The following is a 22,684-nucleotide window of genomic DNA, read 5'->3' on the forward strand; positions in this document are numbered from 1 at the left end:
CTGGAAGAGAAAGTCCAGAAATAGAGTCACATACATAATTGTAATGAAGGTGGCATTTTAACTCGGTGAGGAAAGAATGAACAAGTCAAAAGCGATGCTATAAATCTAGCCATTCGTTATTGCTAACAGACTCCACACACACTCAGGGTACATTTAAAACCTAAACATAAAAGCAGAATAAAAGATTTTTATTTATTTTGGTGTGGGCCTTCTTAAACAAGTCACAAAACCTAGAAGGCTTAAGGGAAAACATAATTCACATAAAAATTATATAATTTTCATTAAAAAACATGCCAAGAATAAAGTAGGTATAACATACGTGATGGAGGATTTATATTTAGAATGTGTGTGTATGTATAAGTTTCTGCTACAGATCAACAAAAGAGGAAACAACAAGAAACAAGACACCAACAGGCAGTTCACAGTAGAAGAAACACGAATGAGCAATGATTATGGAAAGAGTTTCATGCTCTTGATTAATCATGCAAATACAAATTACAATGAGAATCATCTATCTATGTGTCTGTCTGTCTATCTATCTATCTATCTCTCTATCTTCATCCAGCAACTTGGAAGAAATGTAAAAGGTGAACAACACCTCATGTTGACTAGGCTGTGTTCACAGGACACTGGTTTGCTGTCAGTGGGAATGTAAATTAAGGAAGCTTTTTTGGAAGGCAATCTGGCAGTACTTTAATATTTTAAATGTACATCCCTTTTGAATTCTGGGTGCCCAACCTATAGAAAGACTTGCATCTGTACACATAACTACACGTACAAGGACGTACAATATTTTTCCTGGTAAAACCTGTGAAGCTACCTAAATGCCGCTGTGGAAGAGCCTACTGGTCTAATATCTGTCTTCTCCCTCTTCTTCACCAGTGGAAGTGTTAGCTGAGCACATTTCCCAGTGTCTTTGCAGCTAAGTCTGATCTCGCAGCCAAATTCTAGTCAATGGGAAATGATCAGAAGCGAAGAGCCCAAATTCTAAGTGCTGTCCTCATGCTCACCCTTTTCTCTTTCCTTTGCCCGTGGAGGGAAGGTGGACATGGCAAGCCGTCCTCGACCACGGAGAGGACAAGAGCAGAGGGATAGTAGAACTGTGTGATGGAAGGGCCTGGGCCCTCCAGCACGTCAATGCCACAGCAGGCCCAGATGGCCCACCGGGACTCTAAGAGCCTTTTCTGGGTCCTAATTTATCCAACATGAAGTAAGCATTACACAAAAGCGGGTCCACACGTCCATATAATAAAACACCATGCAGCTATACACGACTGCGGTTATTTATACACATTTCCATGGAAAGACGTTAGAGGCTTCATACGATTTTAAAACTGCAAGTTTTAGAACATCACATATAATATGATCCCATTTTGTGGGAAGAAAAGAAAAGTTGTGTGTGTGAAGCATCACATCCCTCGCACGTGAGCACTGCTCTACACAGAATGAGGACTCAGTACGCGTGTGCTGCGTGACCAGGTCACACACTGGCACTGAAAGAAAACACACCAAGGGACTGAGGGCTGCTCACTCCAGCTAGGGAGGGGGAGGTGTGCATGTGGGTGTGAGGGGGGTCATATCATTTCTTTTAATATTTCTGTATTAATCTTTCAGAATCTTTTATAATAGAAACTACCTGTATTTTTTAAAAATACAAAATGCACACAAACTATTAAAAGGAGGGAGGAAAAGGGTAACCTCCAGGGTTTACGATCATATAGTTCTACATTCATTCAGTATTTTCTAACGAGCAGGTATTACATATCATCTGCATAAGTAAAAAGCCTTCAGCAAATGCTCCATTAGACAGAGCAGAACATGAATAACCATCTCCCCAGACACGGCAAGGAAGAGCTCCTCTTCCTGCCTCCCCCAGCACCTCCCTCCCACTGGTTGCCTTGCAGCCCCCACTACTAGGGGAAGAGAAAGGCCAAAATGAACCGTTTAACTGGGCAGGAACACCCCTACACTGAGAGGAGAAAGGATTTTAGCACCAGTCTGGGAAACCATTGCATTTTTATATGTTGGCAACACTCTGTTTGCTGTTTATTTACCTCCCTCAATGTTCTAGGCTCAGTGAGGAACATCCAAATACAGCTGGCGCAGCTCTGACCACATCCCTGCCACCACATCATCCGCATGACTGTCAGGAAGAGGTGGATGCTGCCATCTTTGCTGCCTTCTAGGCACAGGCCCCCAAGGCCCCAAAGGCAGCAAAGAAGCACAGAATAAATTTTAACATACCACGTTCTGGGATCTTGCCTTTTGAGCTGAAATTCAATTTTTATATTTCTCAAATATTAAAAGTTACTATTTATATTTCTGAAAGTTAATTAATGCTGTTCATTAAAATAATGAAGCACTAATACATTAGAAAATCCATTAAGAATTTTTCCTTCCATTCTCTGTGACCGCTGGCCACTGCTGGGGTTCAAGTGGAATCCTTGGCCACCCAGTCCCACTGGATGTCAGAACATTCTCCATTTTCTAATGCTCGTCCCAGGGCCAGTAGGGCAAGAAGCCTTGGACTTTCCAAATTGGTCTTTAGCTTCATTATTTTTAGTTATGAGAGGGACTTGCATCCTATCCCACCCACAGGGAGGCTCCACCACAGAGAAGGGCTTGAACGCACCCTGCGCCTCCACACCCACAGGCAGTGTGGGCGTGGCAGCCTCCTGAGCGCCTGCTGAGCAGCAGACGCCTCTGCGGTGGCCTCCTCCAGCCCACAGTTTCGACCACTCGGTGTGAGGGCCGTCCGTGGACGTTCGGCAGCATCCCTGGCCTCGACCTACTACCTGCCAGTAGCACTTACTCCCTCCTAGCCCAGCTGTGATGACCAAAAGGGTCTCTGGATACTGCCAAATGTGCCCTGAGGGGGCTCTCCCCTGCCTTTGAGGAGACACCATTTCACTGGAAGCATTAGTTGTACGTGGTAAGTTTAGTAAGACAGAAACAGCCTGGAAATCTGTATCCCAGAGGGAACACAAAATCAACAATACTAAACCACCCTGAGGAAAATGACCTTTGAGAACTTTAGATCTCATTTCGCATCTCAGAAAGATCCCGGGGAGTCTGTCAAGCTTCAGGACAGAATTACGGCCCTGCAATCCTGCAAAGGCAGCCCACAGAATTCCAGCCTTGGTGCTGCAGGGAAGAGCCTGCAGACGCAGGGGCGGCGGACGGAAACAACATGCAAAGTGTACCTGTCTCTTCATCCGCGGAACACGCCTGTGACGCCTCAGCTGAGCCAACCTCTGCAAGCTGGAAAATTCAGAAGCCCCCCGTGTGCACCAAAGGCCACCTGAAATACCCTAGAGCGTTTCAGGCAACAGTTTGGCTTTCCCTCACCAAAAATTACAAGTACAGAGAATTCCTAATCAAAGTATCTCTTCTTTTTCTTGAAAAAAATATATTCAAGGCCATGTTTTCATTTCAAAGAAAGAAACAGAAATAGGTTTTAGATAATTTATTCATTACAATCCACTTTATCTGTCAGGTTATATTAAACATCAAAATAAAAAGCCCACTTTCTCCATCAGACTGTCCTTGCAGGCTGAGTTAACCACAGAGGCCGCAGAGCACCGCGACAGGAGCTGCAAAAGGAGGGCACTTTGTCTTCAGGTAACGCAGCCCACCTCTAAGAAGCAATGCCCCGCTTCCGAGAAGGTTCTGAGCATGCCTTCTGCCAAAGAACTCGGCATGTGAGTCGGAATTCCGGGCCAAGTTAAAATGGCATCCTCCTGAGGGGTTTCCTGTGAGCCCCTTAAGGACGCAGGCTTCCTTGTCGCCTCACAGACAGGGACTGCAGGTACACTTGGATGCGTCACCCCGGCTTTCCCTGGACTGCAAAGGTGATGCACGCGGCTGTTCTCTGAAGAGACAAGAGGCGTGTGGGCTGGCAGAAGATTCACTTGCCTTCCAAAGCGTGTTGTCTGAACACACGTCAGCCGGGAGCAGGAGGTGATGGCCCAGCAATGGGAAGTACAGGGGAGCGGTGCTTGTGAGCCACATGTGGCCACGAGCGATGCCAGACGTATGTCCGTCCGTCCGAACAGCACGAGCAAACTTTCAGTCCCTTTATTGGTCTTGTTGATACTTCTCACGCCTTTCCTTTATTCCAGTTAAATAATTTTTTACTCCATGAGTAATTCTAAATAAATGTCATTTAAATAATAGAATTTATTGGTTTTTTAAAACTGCATCTCACTATCAAACGGATGCCTCTTACTCTGGTTTAGTATATAGCTCATTACTGATTCTGTTCAAAGATGCATCATAAAGGTTTTTCAATGTGCTATTATCAAAAAGATATATTTGTGACTTTTTAAAAGCACTATTTGTGCCAGAGCAGATTTATCATTTGTTATAATCGTTACCTTATCCACACTGAGAATGCAGCAGGATCCAAAACAAAAGCTCTTAATTTTATTGTAAACTTGACCTTTCCTTTCTGAGAATTTTATTTTGTTTGCTTACAATAGTGAAGACTATCAGTAAAAACGCTGTTTCTTCAAGAGAAATGCTAGAAAACTTTGGACTGTCTAAGAGCTTCAGTTTTTAAACCATGTTATTTCCTTGATGCTAAGAGATATAAACCCTTAGACCATATCTTAACTGATTTCTCAGAAGTCCCCAACTGAGTGTGCATCAGGATGGCCTGGAAAGGCAGATCTCAGGCCCCTCCCACAACAGGCTTCTGCAGTCTTGGAGGCGTCTAATAATCTGCCTTTCTTCTAAGTTCCGAGAAGCTGCTGCTGGGTCTGGGACCCAAACCTTGAGAACCCGTGGTGTAGACAGTGCAAGTGTGCCATGCAAACAGAGGACATCCACAGTGCAGCTTTGGTGTCACTGTACTTTTTATGCATTATGAATAACACTTCCCAAACCCTTTTTCTTCCATCTATGATTTAGCAGTGTACACAGACTGATCAGGAAACGTTTCATGATGTGATGACATTTCAATAAAAATCTCCATTCATCCATGAGTCAACGTGTAAGAAGATTTTTCTCTACGAGTTCAATTTCTTTGATTGATTTAGGGCAATTCAGATTTTCTATTCCATTTTGGGTCACTTTTGGTAGGTTGCATTTTTTAAGGCATTTTCCATCCAATTTAAGTTGTTAAGTTTACTGGTATAAAATTATTAACATTTCCTATCTTTTCAACGTCTATAGCATATGTGATGATATCCCTTTTTCCATTCCTAAATATTGATTGATTATGTCTTCTCTTTTCTCGTGATCTATCTAGCTAGAGACTTGTCAATTTTATAGATCTTTTCAAAAATACCACATTTTAGCTATGTTAACTTTCTCTATTGCCTGTGCTCTATTTTACTGATTTGTACTCTATTTCTTTCCTTCTACTTACTTTGAGTTTGCTCACCATTTTCTCGTTTCTAAAGGTAGAAATTTAGATTTAAATGTTAAACCTCCCTTCCCTTCCGTATGAGGATTTAAGGCTATACATTTCCATGTAAGCACCTCTCTAGGTGTAGCCTACCAATTTCGACAAGCCATATTTTCATTATTGTTTAGTTCATGTTATGTTTTTTTCCCTTGTGATATCCTTTTTGAGACGTGTTATTTGATTTTCAAATATTTGAGGATTTTTCAGATTTCCTACCATTTCAGTTCCGTGTCGGAGAATACACTCTGCTTGATTCCAATCCTTCCGACTTCACTGAGACGTTTTTATGGCCCCGCCATGGCCCGTCTTGGCGAGCGCTCGCCTGCACCTGGGGACGTGTGTCCTGCGGTTGTCGGAGGAGTGTTCTATGGTAACTGAGTCAGAGCGATCGATGGTATTGGTCTGGTCTTTTGTAAAGTAACTGATTTTTTTTTTCTAGAAAAAATATACTATGTCTGGAGTTTTCTTTGTGACAAAGTTTTTAATTATCAATTTTAAGTTCAGTTTTAATCTAGCAATTACTGACAGACTGTTATTCAAATCTCCAACTAGAATTACGGATTTGTTTCTTTCTCCCTTCGGTTCTGGCAATGTTGATTTATGTACTGAGAACTCTCATATTAAGTGTATACACATTCAGGATGGTTTACATCTTCCTGATGACCTGACCTGTCTGTCACTATGAACTGTCCCTCTTCATTTCTGGCAAAACTCCTTGTCTTGAAGTCTATTTTCTGGTTAATAATATGGCCACTCCAGCTCTCTTACAACTAGTAGTATTTGCATGGTATATCTTTTTACATTCAACCTTTATGTCTTTATATTTAAAGTGCATCTCTCGTGGACAGCACAAAGTTTGACCTTGCTTTTTATCCAGTCTTATATAAACTCATGAAAAAACAAAGAAATTAAACCAGAATGTGGGACATTCTAGAGGATAGATAACTGATCTAAACTCTTCAAAAAGTCAGTGCCAGGGCTGGCCCAGTTGAGTCCACGTGCTCCACTTAGGTGGCCCAGGGTTCACCAGTTTGGATCCCAGGCGCAGACACAGCACTGCTTATCAAACCATGCTGTGGCAGGTGTCCCACATATATAGTAGAGGAAGATGGACACAGATGTTAGTTCAGGGCCAGTCTTCCTTAGCAAAAAGAGGAGGATTAGCAGCAGATGTTAGTTCAGGGCTAATCTCCCTCAAAAAAAAAAAAAAAAAGTCAATGCCCACTGTTCAGTGAATGAAAACACAAGTCACAGACTGGGAGAAAGTATTCACAAAACACATATCTGATAAAAGACTTGTATCTAAAATATAAAAAGAACTCTTAAAACTGAGTAAGAAAACAAATAACCCTATTTAAAAGTGGGCAAAAGATATGGACAGCCCACCAAAGAAAATCATACAGATGGCAAATAAGCATATGAGAAGATGCTCAACGTCACAGGTTATTAAGGAAGTGCAGATTAAAACAACAATGAGATACCACTATGCACCTAACTAGAAGGGCTAAACTCCAAATCCATAAAGCAAATGTGGCAAAGTGCTAACTGCTGAATACAGGAGAAAAGCACAGTCGTGCGTTGCTTAATGACAGGGACACGTTCTGAGAAATGCACCATTAGGCGATGCTGTCATTGTGCAAACATCACAGAGTGTACTTACACAAACCTAGATGGTACAGCCTACTACACATCTAGGCTGTGTGGTACTGATCTTACGGGAGCACTGTCGAATATACGGTCTGTCTATCTTTGACCGAAACGTCGTTATGCAGTGGATGATTGTATAAAAGTATTCCTTCTACTGTTCTTTCAACCCTGCTGGAGGATCAACAAAGTTGAATGTTGATTCTTTGAAAAGGCTAATGAAATGTACAGCAACCTCTGGTAACAGAGATTAAGAAGAAAAAAAGACATCAACTGTCAGCATCAAGAACGAAAAAGGAAACATCACTAACCCAGACTTCGATAAATTAACAACAGAACATTGTGAGCCACTTTTCATCAACAAATTTGAATAAGCTGAAATGGACAAATTCCTACAAAAGTAAGTCAGCAAAGCTGGCTCAAGAAGAAATAGAAAATCCAAATAGCCCTTTACCAATAAAAGAAACGAAGTCAGTAGTCAAAGATCTCTCCACAAACAAAATGTCAGCCAGACAGCTTTGTCTGTATTCCACCAAATATTCAGACAACACATATTTCAAATCTCACAAAAACTATCCCAGTGTATCTAAAAAGCAACATTGCCTCAACCTATTTTCTAAGGCCACAGTTATACTGCTTATGCAAAGCTGGCAAGAGAAAGAACAATCACAAGCCAATCTCACTCATGAACACTGATGTAAAAATATTAAACAAAATACCAACAAACCAAACTAAACCCTGCATGAAACAGATAATTCATAATGACACGTTTGTGGGCTACCTTACAAATGAAAGGTGTACTTCATATTAGAAAATCACGTATCCTTCAATGCACTGCCAGTTTAAAGGAGAAAAATCATATGATCATCTTACCCACACACATACACACATACATAATGACTTACAAAAATGCAACATCTATTCACGATTTTAAAAAAATAAACTAGGAATAGAAGGTCATTTTCTAATCTGATAAGGGACTTTCTTATCTTTTCTTCTTTTTAAAGCACTCCCTTGGAAATGAGGACTGAAAGAGACTCCCCAGTCGGGACGTCACTCCTTGGGAGGAGTTAGCCAGCACAGTGAGAGAGAACAACAATCAAAGGCGCAAGCCTGGAGGGAAAGAAAGACAACGGCCATCTCTGCCGATGACGCGACAGCCTATTGAGAAAATCTAAACGTATGTACAGATAAACTATTAGAATCAACAAGAGACAGTAGCAAAATTAGTAGATATAAAATAAATGTACAAAAGTCAACTGCCTTTTCATACACCTTGGTAAAAACTTATAAAATATAATTTTTCTAGTAAACATTTACAACAACATCAAAAAATATAAAGTATCTAAGAATATATCTAACAAATTATACAAACCTTTATGAAATTATAAAATACCATTGACAGACACTAAAAAGAGCAAAGTCTGGAAGACTCAACAGTGTCAAGATATTGAGTCCCCCCTCATTAATCCACTGATTTACAAGTCGTTTCAGGATTTTCATGGAAGATCAAAGGGCCGAGAACAGCCGAGACGCCTCTGAAGAACAAAGAGGGAAGTGCACCTTCCTGAGCACCACGCAGCGCTGAAAACCTGCACCCAGTGACACTGTTTACACAGAGGTGGACGCATGGAACAGAACAGAGAGCTCAGAGACATACGCACACACTATGCGAACTTGTTCAGTTCAAAGCTGGCATTAAATGGTAATGGAACAGGCAGGAATCCATTTGGAAAAAGAAATGAATTGAACCCCTTCTTAACAGTATGTACAAAAATCACTTCCAGGTAGATTAAAGACCTAAATGCAATGGACAAAAATATAACACTTTTGGAAGAACATAAAGTGGAATATTTTTGTAACCTTGGCATAAGGAAAGTCTTCTTAAAGAAGACAGAAAATGCCCACGCCCTAAAGGAAGACTGACCAAACTGAGCATTTCAAAATAAAGAACTCCTGTCCACTACGGGACACCGTAAAGAGAACAGAAACAAACCAACCAATACAGCAAGCCATAAATTCAGAGAAGACATTTACAATTCATAAAAATGATAAAGGATTACTGTCCAGAATATAAAGAATTCCTCCAAATCAATAAGAAAAAGACACACAGCCCAAGTGAAAAACGGAGAGCACACGGCTCTTCAAGCGGAGGAAGCCCACACGGCCACCACACCAATCAGAAGGCGCCTGACCCTCGCAGTCCGCAGGGAGACTCGAGAGACACCACCGTACATCCCTTCACACCCACCAACCCCTACAGACAGAAAATCCTGACGACAGTGTGGGCAAGGAGGGCGGGTGACAGAAGCACTCAGGTGGTTCAGATCGGGACAAAACGAGAACCAACCCGAACGTCCATCCGCACAGAGGGTCCTGAAACATGTCACACCTGGCAGTGGACCCCAGGGAAGAAGACGGGCGCAGCAGCAGTGGGGACAGATCCCCCACGTAATTCTGAGCAGGAAGAGCATGTGCACCACGATCTCCCTCTCGTCACTAGAAACAGCCAATCCCCACGGGGCTGAGAGCCACACAGGCGGCGCTCTAAAGGAAAGGAAGGTGGTGACAAACTCAAAACTCATTGGGCCTCTTATCTTGTGGGGGAGGGTAGAGACAGGGGTGAGACTGAGGAGGGCACACAGAGACTCCAAAAGGTCATTTTCTGAAGTGGCTGCTGGGTATCTGGCAGTTTGTTATATCGTGTTTCTTTACATTCTACTTTTTCTATAATTATAGATTTGAATCTATCCACTATGAAATAAAAACAATTAAGATTAAGTTGTTACTAGATACATCCAAGGAAGAGGCAGCATTAGCCCTGAGGCAGGAGCTGGGTCTGGACCTGTCTACACGCCTTTTCCTCTAGGCCACTCCAATTGTTTCAGCTGCCTACACTGCGTGGCCACCTGTGCCAGAGAGGAGCAGAGAAAATGGGACAGCCGGCAGTCGAGTGGTTTGTTAGGTACTTTATATGTTCCACCTCTTTTAATCCTAACCACAACACTGTGAAGCAGCTTCCATAGTAAGGAAACAGAAGTCCAGGAAGTCACCCATTCGTCCAAGGTCCTAGAGCTAATAAAGCAGTATGGCTGAGATCTGAACTCGAGCTGGTTGCATCCCAGAATCAACACCCTTGTGTACAAGGTTAAGGACGTAGGGAGTGGCCACACAGGCTGAGCACTGCGCACCCCCAGGTAGAGGCTTTCATGAAGAAGATGATAAGAGCAGTGCGGCCTGGCTGCTCTCAGGGGGCCAAAGTTCCTGCACTGAGGACAGAGGATGAAACTCAGCACACACAGCTCAGGAAGATGGCGGAAGGGGTGTCACCTACCCCTCACTTTCACCCACAGTCTTTTGATGAAGGAACTGCAAGAGGCCAGCAATGTCGACCCTGGAGAGGGCAGAGCTGAGGCTGTCTGCAGGGTCCTTGGTGTCAGCTCTTTGGAATACCTATGCTATTTTATTCCCGAGGAAAATCGCTGATCCTCAAAGGAAGATTCTAACTGAATTCAGAAATCTTGCAATTGTTCAAACTAGAAGGCTGCTAATCTTGAGGTCTTTCCTCAAAGAACTATAAGAACTCATATCCTCATGGAGGGAAAAATAAATCACAGACCCCACACCTCATGACTTTCTAGGCAGTCATTTCGTTAACATATTTTACAACAGAAACAACTCCTATGCCTGATTATTTTTCAATTGTTATCACTGAAACAGAAATGATTCCAAAACTTCCCACCAGATAACTGGCCCATTGTCCTATTCAATCGTCCTGCCTTTGGGATTGTGGAAACGGATTCAACATCAATGTTCCAATTCAAGCTACCGAGGAAGAGAATCTGCAGCTGACCACCAAAACCGCACACACTTTTTCGCAGAAAGAGAAATGGATTTGGTTCACAGGAGCCTCCACGGCACGCCCACCTTGTTGAAGACCCAGATCTCCCCATTCACTGTGGGCCGGGGCACCCCGTGGCCATTGTAGTGGAAGAGAACCCGCTCCTCCTTGGCGTTTCGGCGTAACGATGTGCAAAGCTTCTTCACTTCATCCACAGTTGGATCGAGGCTCTGCTTGTACCGGGCCTGTCACAGGAGAAAAAAACAAGAAACTTATAATGGATTCATGGGAATACCTGGAGTACATACTCCATTCCTTACTCTGAGTTTGCATTTAATAGCTGCCTGGCCCTGGACAAGTGACCCCAAGTCTCTCCATCTATAAACTGGGATAATGACCACCTCACAGGGTGGTTGTGAAAATTCATCTATTCAATAAACATTTATTGAGAACTACTATGAAAATCACTTGCGATAACATGGTCACATGGTCACTTGGGAACACTAAGCAAAAGGCAGTGCCCCTGTGATATCAAAACTATTTCTCAGAAACACTGAATCCTATTGAAAAAACTATCTGGAAGGGCCAGCCCTGGTGGCCTAGTGGTTAAGTTTGGTGTGCTCCACTTCAGCAGCCCAGGTTTGGTTCCCAGGCACAGACCTACACCACTGGTCTGTCAGTGGCCATGCTGTGACAGAAGCTCACAAAAAAAAAAAAGGAATAACAAAGAGGAAGACTAGCAACAGATGTTAGCTCAGGGCAAATCTTCCTCAGCACACAAAAAAACACAACTATCTGGAACATGGAAGACACAATTTACTTAAGTACAGGAACCTGTGACAAAACACAGCAAAAGCATTATAGGTAAAAAAAAAAAAAAAAAAAACAAACAGAGTAAGGAAACAAGCTGCCCTCTTTAGCTCCATCATATTCGCCCTACTTAAATCTGCTCCCACCTACTTCTGCCTGGACCCTTGCCGATGGATGCAAAGAATTCACTGAATTAGCAGGACCTAAAATTAACACACAAAAATCAATAGCCTTTATATATACAAACAGTAAATGCTTAGAGGACATGAATGTAAGGACCTCCACTTACATAGCAACAAAGAAGATGAAACACACAGGAATAAACAAAAAAAGAAATGTACAAAACCCAGAGAAGGAGAGTTTTAAAAAAACTTGGAAGTAAACTTGAAATGTAGGAAGATGCTCCCTGCTGGGGTAGATGCATCAACATCTTAAGATACCTGTTCTCCACACGTTAACTGACAAAGTCAGTGCACGCCCAATAAATATGACCAACTATTTTATGGAGTTAGACAAGTTGCTACTGAAGTTCACACGGAAAAACCAACACCCAAGGACAGCCGGGAAAACACTAAAAAAGGAAAACCACAGGCCCTAGTCCTCCCGGGCGCCCAGGCCTCCTCTGGACTCTTGCTAATTCAAATGGTGAGCTCAGGGCCCAAGAGAGCAGCAGGCCAGGCAGCCCCTACACAGAGTCCAGAATTAGGTCCAAATACATTTCCTGGCTTTCTGGTGAACAATGTTTACATAGTCATGTAAATAGTCATAGTTTAATAGTCAGAATATTAAGAATGCTGGTTTTATTTCATTAGAACCTGTGCAAACTTCAAGATACCCTGAGCGAGGAGGGCAGGCCAGTGCAGAGACAAGGCCATGTGGCAAGGATGCTGAAGCTGGGCAGTGGGGATGTGGGGCTCATCAGAGGAGTCCTTCCACTTTGTATTCATTTCTCTTTGTCTGGTTGCAAAGAACATTTAATGGTAAATTCACAATAAAAAGAACTAAAAAAGTAAATCTATAACCATACTGGATGGAGGAGTGGAAGCAACATGTATAAAAGCTCTAAAAGGGGCCAGCACCATGGCATAGTGGTTAAGTTTGGCACACTCCGCTTTGGTGGCCGGGGTTCACGGGTTTGGATCCCAGGTGCAGACCTATACCACTGACAGGCCACAGTGTGGCAGTGACCCACATATAAAGTGGAGGAAGACTAGCACAGATGTTAGCTCAGGGCTAATCTTCCTCAGCAACATAAATAAATAAATAAAATATGGATGGTTATACCTAATAGAAAAACACAGCTAAGAGTTTGCCTCTAGGTGGGGATTATGTTTTGATTTTTAAAACATAATCTATGTGTTTATTACTTTGATACACTTTTAAAACATTATTTACAAAGCTAAATAAAAAAATTAACATGGGCCAGCCAGGTGGCACACCAGTTAAGTTCACACATTCTGCTTCAGTGGCCCAGGGTTTGCCGGTTCAGATCCCAGGTGTGGGCCTAAGCACTGCTTAGCTGTGGCAGGTGTCTCACATATAAAACAGATGAAGATGGGCATGGATGTTAGTTCCGGGCCAGTCTTCCTCAGCAAAAAAAGAGGAGGATTGGCAGCAGATGTTAGCTCAGGGCTAATCTTCCTCAAAAAAAAAAAAAAAAATTGAACACAATGCCCTGATACCACCTGAAGAGAAACACTGGTGAGAAGGAGGAACACGTGCAGTGAAGAGCCTCGGGCTGCGGCTCCCACTGCGGGACCGGCACCTCCCACAGGGCTTGGCACACAGTGTGTGCTCAGTGAGCACCAGCTGATGTTTCAAAAGAAGAGCAGCGAGGAGAAAGGAGCAGAGATGAAAAGCAGACATGAGGAGGCCTAAGAACGACACCCTGCTTATGTTTAAGAAAGCTTTCCTCCCCTTTCTAAGGGAAACGAAGAGTTGCACGTGAGAAGACCAGCAGGAGAATGTGGCCCAATGCACACAGTATCAGTCCCGCCACGGAGGAGATACAACCTTTGCTCTCATCTAATTAAATATATTCCAACAATGTGATTTATGACAACATAAAACCCTTGGTGATATACTGTATCCTGGACTCTGAAAGTTATCAGTAGATGTGTGAATATGAAAGTTGCAGAATGACGAAATTCAAAAACAAAGTGTTTCCAGACTCCTGCCATTTTCTGCACCTGTAAGCAAACTAACCCAAGGACAGCAACCCCATCCTATTGCAGGACAATTTTAGAACCTGTGCAGACATAGCAGGCTAGGGCCTAGCAAAGCGGTCTTCCCTCCCAGCGTTTCCTCCACACCGGCCAGAATGCTACTCCTAAGTAAACAGTGTCACAGGAGGCTCAGGAAAGCTAACATGCAATGCAAGGTTTTCAAATTCATTTTTGTCGTGGAGGCAATGCACACAAATGTGACACTGGCAGAGGGGCTACGAGCAGCCACAGGGGGCTCTCAGAGCAGTGCTGGCCCTCAGGGAGACGGGGTCCATGGGGAAGTAGGGGCTGAGGACACAGGAGCGCTCAGAGCAGCTCAGAGCCAATGCCTGGCCCAGGCGGCAGTGGTGTCCCTGCTCCTTCCAGGTTGGCATCTCGGCCTGAAGCACGTGTTCTGTAAGCACCAGTTCAACTCCCAGCCCTTGTGCAGAATTCCTTCCTGGACCCCTTCAGCATGACTAATCTTCTCTTTCTCTGAACCAACTTACACTGTTCGTCACATGTTCATGTGCAGCTGCTCCAGTCCTACTGAGACCGTAAACTCCATGAGGACAGACACGGTGTGCAATGCAGTGTGCACCTGTCAGGCCAGTCTTGATTTTTATATCTATCCTTTCCACGGCCTCACAACATGCTTGGTTATTAGCAACTAGTTGATGAGGGACAATGAGAGTTTTATCGACATTGATTATCATAATCAGTAATGATACAAATCAAAATGATGAATCCTATCTGATGTTGAAGTGACGAGTGAATTTCAACATATTAGACAGTCTATATGTAAAAATCGTTGCATCTAGGTTATAGATACTTCAGACGTTCATCAACAATTCTTTCCTCTTTGGAATTCTACATATTAAACAGTTAAGAAAATGATACAGAAAAACATTCCTGACGCATCACTGATAAACTGCTTACTTGTGCTCTGGGCAGGATAGAAAAAGGGCACTGAGTCTTAATGCTCTAAACACCTGAATTTTGGTTAATCCCATTAAACAAGATGAAAGTAGTTGATAAATGAAAATCTAGTTCTGGAGGGAAAGAAGGAAACATTTTACTGAGATGTCACGACTTTGGACACGGCCTCCAAACCCACACCCGCACCAGCACACTGTGAAGTTAGAAAATAAGTGTGAAGTACACTTATCTAGACATTCTAGCTTCAAAAGGGTAGGATAAAAAGAATTACAGAGAGTGGGATGGGGTCAGTCTGTGGAGGCTGCTTTCAAATCAGCGCAGCCGCCGCCACTGCGTCTCCTCCTGAGTCCCCAGCCCCCACAAAGACACCTGACGGAGCAGAGGACCCAGGTAAACCCCGTCAGCCAAAACACCTCAGTCACTGACACGACCTGGACAAACCTGGAATTCGGATTTTTCTCTGCCTCAGAGCTGCTGTAATGACCAAACTAGGCAGCAAACCACATCCCATCTTGGTAGACATTTTGATCTGGGCCTTCATGTAAATTAAAATAAATGCCTATGCATTTTTGATATAAGCACTTTTTAAAATGCATCCTGGTGGGGTGGGTAGAAACAGCTAGAGGTATTCAGAAGAACATTTTAGCACCATGAGCTACAACTACTGGGCCCACGGGCTGAAGGGAGGGAGCAGCCTTCACAAGTGTTCTTACAAGCGCATCCCTGAGTCTCGCTCTGGGCTGTTCTGGAGCAGAGTGGGAGGGGTGCTAGGAAACACCCAGTGTGTATTTTTCCTCCTTCCAGGAAGACCTGCAGGCGTCTGATGTAGGGAAGAGCAAGGATGGAGAGGTTGAATCACAAAGTAATTTTAATGGGTGCTAAGAGTTGTTCTGAATTCACTACTTATTTTCCCTGTGAGCACAACAGACAAAGAACATTTTCATTTACTGCCAAGAGCAGTAACAGGGAATCATACCCCGTTATAATGAGGTTACCGGCTTTCCAGTTGTCTCTCCAAGAAGCCACCCCTCCAAGGGGGCCCCAGGCTGGCCAGCTCTCAGAAGGCAGGGCTGGCCCTACTTGTTTGTGTAACATATGTTATGACCACAGTGTGTGCCAAGAGAGACAGTGCTAAAGATGCCTCTGACCCTCTCCCAAACCAAAGCATTTCTACGACGAGTGTGAGAAAACTGGCCGGGAAAGAACACCTCTTGACTGAAACCAAATCAACGCATGTGGAGGAAATGAGGGAAAGGGCCTCCATCCTGTGCACTCAGAGGGCACCGGGGGCCTAGGAGGGCCGTGCCTGGGATGTGCCCTTCATTTCCCGCCACAGCAACGACTAGGAGCAGTGAGAGCGGTGGGGAGCTGCCTAGAGAATGCAGGGTCTGTGCCCGGCGTGGGAGGGCAGGAGCAAGCAGTGATGGAACGATGTCCCTCTCGTACTTGTCTCTCCTGCCACGAGGTTACAAAGACACTGACGGAGCTTTGATAACTTTCAACTCACTCATGGTTATCAGACAGTATGAAGAAAACAGCAAATAAATCTTTAGTGCATCATGTTGATTCCCCCACCCAAAGGCCTTATTTCCTGAAACTTCCGGCTACCAGTAAGTATGACAGTAATCACCCTTGTCAACTATCACGGTCCACTCTGAGCACCACCTTCCTTACTCCTCATAACTATCACCAGAGCAGTCTCAGCTGACACATGCAGAGCCTTGAGAACTCTTCAGCAAGCGTTCATAAGCACCGTCTCGCCTGAGCCTCCCAAAGCCTCATGCAGGAGGCAGAAAGGGTGCCACTGCCTCATGTCCACAGCCCAGTCCCCCTGAAGCAGGCCATGCTCCTGACCATCTTCCGTCCCCTCGTCTGGGAGGACGCTGCCTTGATCTGGCAGAGACTTGCCTCTTTTCATGCACATTAAAGCCAGTTAACCTGAAGGAGCATCAGGTACATGTTTCAGAGTGAGAAAGACTTCTGAAGCCACGAGCTGTAGGGACAGACGAGAAAAGACAAAGTGCAGAACTCGCCACACAGCAGAGCAGTGGGAAGGAAGAAAGAACCAGAGGGAAAGGGCCCTAAACTGACCCTGGCTATCGGGGAGCCGCCTGATTTCACCATCCCTCTGCATCGGCTTTCTTGCTCCTCGGGCTACAGAAACCCCAACGTTCAGTAATGAAGAACTTGCTCAAAGACAAGGCACCCCAAAGCAAGAACAAGCTGCACTGTGCACCCACACACCGTCTCCCAGGAGCGCCAGGCTGTCTGCTCCATGGTGTTTGGATTCACTTCACAGTCCGCAAACCGCCGGGTGCTTTTCAAGCAGGAATGACGAGCGCTTCCTGCTCTGTCTAGCCTGCATCCCACTTTGACCGCTCCCACCCAGCTTTTCTCAGCTCTGCCCTCCCCATGCAGCTATTGAGCTAGGATTTGTAATGTTCCAGCTCCACTGAAGGGCCAATTGCTGTCCCCAGAGATTAGTTCTAAATAGGAGTGTTGTTCTCCCAAGCCACACTGGGCCACAGGGTTGACATTACTCAGAGACATCAATAAAGTTAGGGATTAGTTATTTCTGACCTTGGCTCCATCAAGGTCTTCTCCTGTGGGGTTGCAAAAAATGACCTAGCCTCATTTTCTTACCTATTGCACAGAAAGGACATATTAATGGACTCATGAAAGGCACTACAGATATTAATAATATGCCTCCTGGGGTTTTATGGGAATTAATTAATATTTTTAAGAGCTTTGAAATGAGAAGCACTAAATTAAATGTCACCACACCACGTTAAGGTTTTGTTTCAGAACTGGAAAGCCTCAGATAATGGCTCCACAGTGTGAGGGACAGGAGTGGCAGGGGAAGCAGCTAATCATTTGGGAGATTTATGACAACTTTAGCCAGGGGTGTGAAATGACAAAGCAAGTCTCTAAAATACTGCCTATTGTGCTAGGCATTACTATGTAATCTCAAGACGTGATAAAATAGAAGCATGGAAATTTCAGAGCATGCAATAGAGGAAGAGAATAAAAGAATGAAAAACGGAAGAAGGAAACAAAGACAGGCTGCCCCTTGGCTTAATGACAGAAAACGCAGCTCCAAGTTTCATTTCCTTCTCAGTGATGGTCTCTCACCCCAAAATGACACCTATATGCTAATAAGGCCTACGCAGTGTCCCTGCAATCAGATTCTGCATTCCCTGTGGAAAGCTTTATTTCCCCTCAGCCTCCTCGTCATGCATGGACAGATTTCAGAGGCTAAGGAATACGGGTGCAGGAGGGGCTCTGCTCCCTGCAGCCGAGGTTAGCAGCTGTGGCCCCTTCCCAGCCTGGTGAAGCCACACAGAGAGCTCCTGATGTGCCTGGAGGAGAGCAAGGCAGCGCAGGGAGGAGGAGCCAGGGGCTCTGCTTGGCAGGTCTTCTCTCTTGACAGAATCCTGTAACGAGGAAACCCTGTGCAGCAGCAACAGCACTGCCTGTGCTTCTCTGGGGTTTCCAGTAAAGACTAGTGCCATCTTACTCGACTAGGAATGTGAGTAGGAATAACGTGATTTCCGTCCTTCTTTCCATCCTTCTATAGCTATGGATAACATTTCAAGTTCAGATCCAAAAAACTGAAAAGCATGAGAGATTTTCTCAGAACTGTCCAGGAAGAACAAATATAATGTTACAATTTGGGCCAGTTCTGCCCCGGGTCTGGGGTCCCCCAGAAGTTTCAGCCCTGCCCCTCTCCTTCCCAAGTAGGAAGCAAGGACTTCCAAGGAATGCTGGGCAGGGAGGAAGGTCAGGTCTGCACAAAGGACACCTGTTCTAGGTGGTAGTCCCATACAAGAAAGCTCCAGGCCCCAGGCAGTTCAGGGCTTTATGCCACCACCCCTCTAAACACACTTATTGTTGCTAAAGCTCTTTCTATCCCCACTATCACTACCTAGGCCAAGCCACTGCCGTCACTAACACCATCACCACCATCATCATCATAATCACCACCACCACCACCATCATCATCGTCATTGTCACCATCATCGTCATCATCACCACCATCACTACCATCATCATCATCATCACCACCACCATTACCACAACCACCATCATCTTCATCATCATTGTCATCACCATGATGATCATCACTGCCATCACCATCATCAGCACCATCACTACCTCATCATCACTGTCATCATCAGCACCATAACAACCATCTTCATCACCGTCCTCACCACCATCATCATCATCACCACCACCACTGTCTATTTCTTAGATTACTACAACAGCTTCCCAACTAATCTGCTAGCCTCATTTGCTCTATCCAAATCCATTCTCCAAAACTCACTATGTCTCCCTTGCTAGAAACCCTTGGACAGCTTCCCACTGACTCTGCAAACTCTTTAGAATGGCCCACAAATCCCTGCAAGACCTCCAGCCTTGTCTCTAAATAAAGCCTGAGAGTCTACCCTCCAGCCATAAGAAAGTATCTTCAAGTCTTTTGTCACATTATGTTCTCACCTACCTTCTGGCCCTCTGCCACACCCTCTTTTTTTCTCCATCCCCCAACTCCAACTCTTGCCAGGACATTTCCCGTTTCTTCTTCAACTATCATGTTAAATGTTACTTCTCTGGAACTCCCTCTCAGGTGCCGCCCTCAGAAACTGGGTAGTTACCCTGTGCCAAATGCTCCCATAGCACTTCCAGGTCCCCTAGCATAGCATTTATGCCCCTTGACTCTATCAGCTTGTTACACATCTGTCTTCCTCCCCCCACTTTCTTCCCGCCCTGATCAAAGCCCTGTGAAGGCAGAGATGGTGATGTCCCTGCTCACTATGGCATCCCTCAGGTAAGCATAATGCCTAGCATGCAGTTGGAGCTCACTGAATATTTGTGCATGAACAAATGATGAATAAATATTTCCTACTAGAGTTTGCAAAGCCCAATGAGCTTTTCCAAACAGAGCTGTTATATCAGAGGCTTGGAGCTTCTATTTTCATTTTTTTGAGATTTTTAAAGATTCAGTTCTGTTGAGATGGAATGCAGTGGTAAAGCAAGCCTTTTACTACAGCACCCAGGTCCCTCAGCAGACAACTTCATGCCCTGACACAGCGATCTGCTGCTCTGAACAAGCTCAGGGAGGATGCTGGAGGAAACTCTAACTCCCACCAAAGCACCAGCTATCGTGTGGAGTGAGCCTGGCTGACACTTTCCATAAGCAGGCTCTCCTGGGAGTCAATAGGAGCTGGACAGGTGACCATCCCGAGAGCTATGCTGTTCATCTGATGCGAGGAACCAGGAGTGCCGTCTGTGAGCAGAGGCAAATGAAAGGAGATTTACTCTGTCGCTGGCAAATATATGTGCCTTTCAAGTTTTATACCTGCATGAAAGGCAATAAAGACATTCCCTTTCTTCAGGACAGCTCCTCGCGGAAGAGTGGGTGGAGACGCAGCAGCTCCTCTGCCAGACGCCCAGTGTCAGGCTGTAAGGGATCTTTGCGAATGCACAGATTCAGGAGACAAGAGAAAAAGGCGAAAATTGAACGGTGACATGGTAGAAGAAAGAATGACCAACTTGGTGTGACATGTTTTCTCCTTCCTACTCCTGAGGACCAGCATGTGGAACAGTGACCACAAGCATCCCACACAGGGCAGGCGCACACGCACGTTAATGACCCCCTGGAAGGATAATGTTAGGAACTTCACTCTCGCCTTGTCCCTTTTCAAGCTGTTCCAACACGTCATTACTCTACTTAGACTGCTCCTGTACAGTCATGAGGTTTTCATGGCCAAACCCAGTGGGGAGTCTGAGGTTCCTGCTACCAGCCAGGTCTCCAGCATCTGACGCAGCTGCTCACTCCCCCGACAGCCAATCCCCACCTTGCCTTCACCTGGTTCTCCGCCCCCTCTCCTCCTCTCTCCTCGCCTGTCTCCTCCTCCCTCAAACTGCTCTGACTGCGTTTCTCACCTCTTCCCCTGCTCCATCCTCCTCCATGAGCCCTCAGATGTGGCTGTGATTCAGCCTCCCTTCTCCTCTCACTCCCCATGCTCCTCCTGGGTGGCAGCTTCAAGAACACGTTACAATGGAATGCCTTGCCTTGCTTCACGCATGCCCACTCCTCTGGACTCCCCACCTTAATCACTGGCACCAGCCTGACTGTGTCTCCCAAACCACACACCTTGGGCCCATCCTTCACTCTGCTCTCCTTACCTCCCCTTCATCCAGTGGATCATTAGGCTTTGTTCAGTGGAGCTGTCGCATGTCCCTCACACATGGCTATACAGCCTCTGCCTCGTCAGGGGTCGAATATCCCCTAACTAGCTCCAGGCCTCCAGACTATCCTCTCTCCAAGTCTTTCCACTCAGTCAGAGCTTTCTTTCTCAAACACAAAGTGATCAGGCTACTTGCCACCTAAAAACAAACCATCAAGGGGAGTGTCCACTGCCCCAAGACAGTATCACCATGCCTGAGCATGGTCACAGCCTCCTCGGCCATGCGACCACTACCACCCTCTACTCAGCCACCGTGTCCTTTCCAAGGGTTTGATTAAGCATGCCCTTTCACAGTTCGAGGCCTTTGCACAAACAGTTCCTCTGTCTGGACTTCTCCCCGTCTCGCTAACCATGTGTGAGCAAGCTCCCATTCTCGTCTTCTCCACGTGGCCCTCCCCGCTTCTCTCACACCAACGTCCGTCTGGGCTCTTTTGTGGCTCATACGGTGCCCTCTACGTCTCTGCACGTACCACATGGATCACGATCCTTCCAGACCACAGGCTGCTGAGGACAGAGCCCTCAGAAGTTCCCTTGAATCCCAATCATCTCTGGACACACTGAAGTCACATGAGACAAGTGTGGGGAACGATTCATGGGTGTTTTTCTGAACTATATTGACTTTATTAATATATCATTTACCGTAAATTAACAGAAGTACATCTCCACTCTCCCAATGTAATTTTGCTCATCCCCACATGGGCCTCGGAGCTGATCTGTTATCAGGAAAGGTGAAGGCAAGGTACTGTATAGTACAAATTCACCGTCCCGCTCCACGTGCATATTTTATTTTCTCTTCAAGTGCTATCCTGGGTAATTTTTTCCTGATGTTATCACTATAACATTGGTTTTCTCCCCAAATCTCTTAATTAAAAAATAAGACAAAAACAAACTACCACTTATCTTTTACGTTTAAATGGAACACTTGAGCCCTTGCAGTGTAAACGGGAGACGAGAAGCTGCTGTGTGGTCTGTAACACTCCCTGAGCCTCTACGCCGCCCTGAAGGAATTCACAGATGCCACGCTGGCTGTGAGTGTCACACACATGGGAACAGCTGCCATTTTCATCTAAAATGTGACCAGTATCCTTCACAAACGCATCACTGAAAGATGGATCTCGGAGAAATCAAAACCATCCCACCAAAAACAAAAGCCAGAGCCACCAGGTGGGGTGAAAGCAGAGTCCTGGCACCCCGGCCCGGCCGCCCGCGCAGGGGAGGCCTCGCCTTCTCTGCACCTCGCTTCTCACCGGTGTAACCTGAGTTCTGGTTACTCTGCAAGGGCAGAACTGAGTTCACCTGTTTTTCGGAAATAAAAGAGTGACCTTTAGAAGTCCTCTAGAAAGACAGAGGTCACTTTCCAACTAGTTCCAGTCCCTGCTCATGTTATTCTGGAGTTCAGGGTGACACTCAGAGACAGAACTACGTTTTGTTGAAAATGGCTCTGAGAAGGACCGTGGCTCCGAGAGGGGCCGACAGCTAAGAGCGTTCCCCGCACGGGCCGTCGCTACAGGCCAAGGCCGGGCATCCTGACGCCTCACCGCGTTCGGGCCGCAGAGAGATCTGCTTTGACTTAGACCTCCGTCTGCTT

General features: G+C 45.3%; 1 protein-coding gene across 23 annotated transcripts in view; it reads right to left on the reverse strand.

The window, feature by feature from the left end:
* The window catches only part of RPTOR (regulatory associated protein of MTOR complex 1), a 404,605-nt gene that overhangs the window by 231,508 nt on the left and 150,413 nt on the right, over nucleotides 1-22,684 (reverse strand). For all 23 annotated transcript variants that reach the window (XR_011523252.1, XR_011523251.1, XM_008514448.2 and 20 more), the window contains one exon: nucleotides 10,982-11,140. Coding sequence is in view for 21 of the 23 variants with exons in the window: in XM_008514448.2 (XP_008512670.1) it covers nucleotides 10,982-11,140 (159 nt within the window). In the remaining 2 variants the exon portion in view is untranslated. The remainder of the gene's footprint in view (nucleotides 1-10,981; nucleotides 11,141-22,684) is intronic.

Source organism: Equus przewalskii, chromosome 10, assembly GCF_037783145.1.
Source record: "Equus przewalskii isolate Varuska chromosome 10, EquPr2, whole genome shotgun sequence".
Taxonomy (NCBI): domain Eukaryota; kingdom Metazoa; phylum Chordata; class Mammalia; order Perissodactyla; family Equidae; genus Equus; species Equus przewalskii.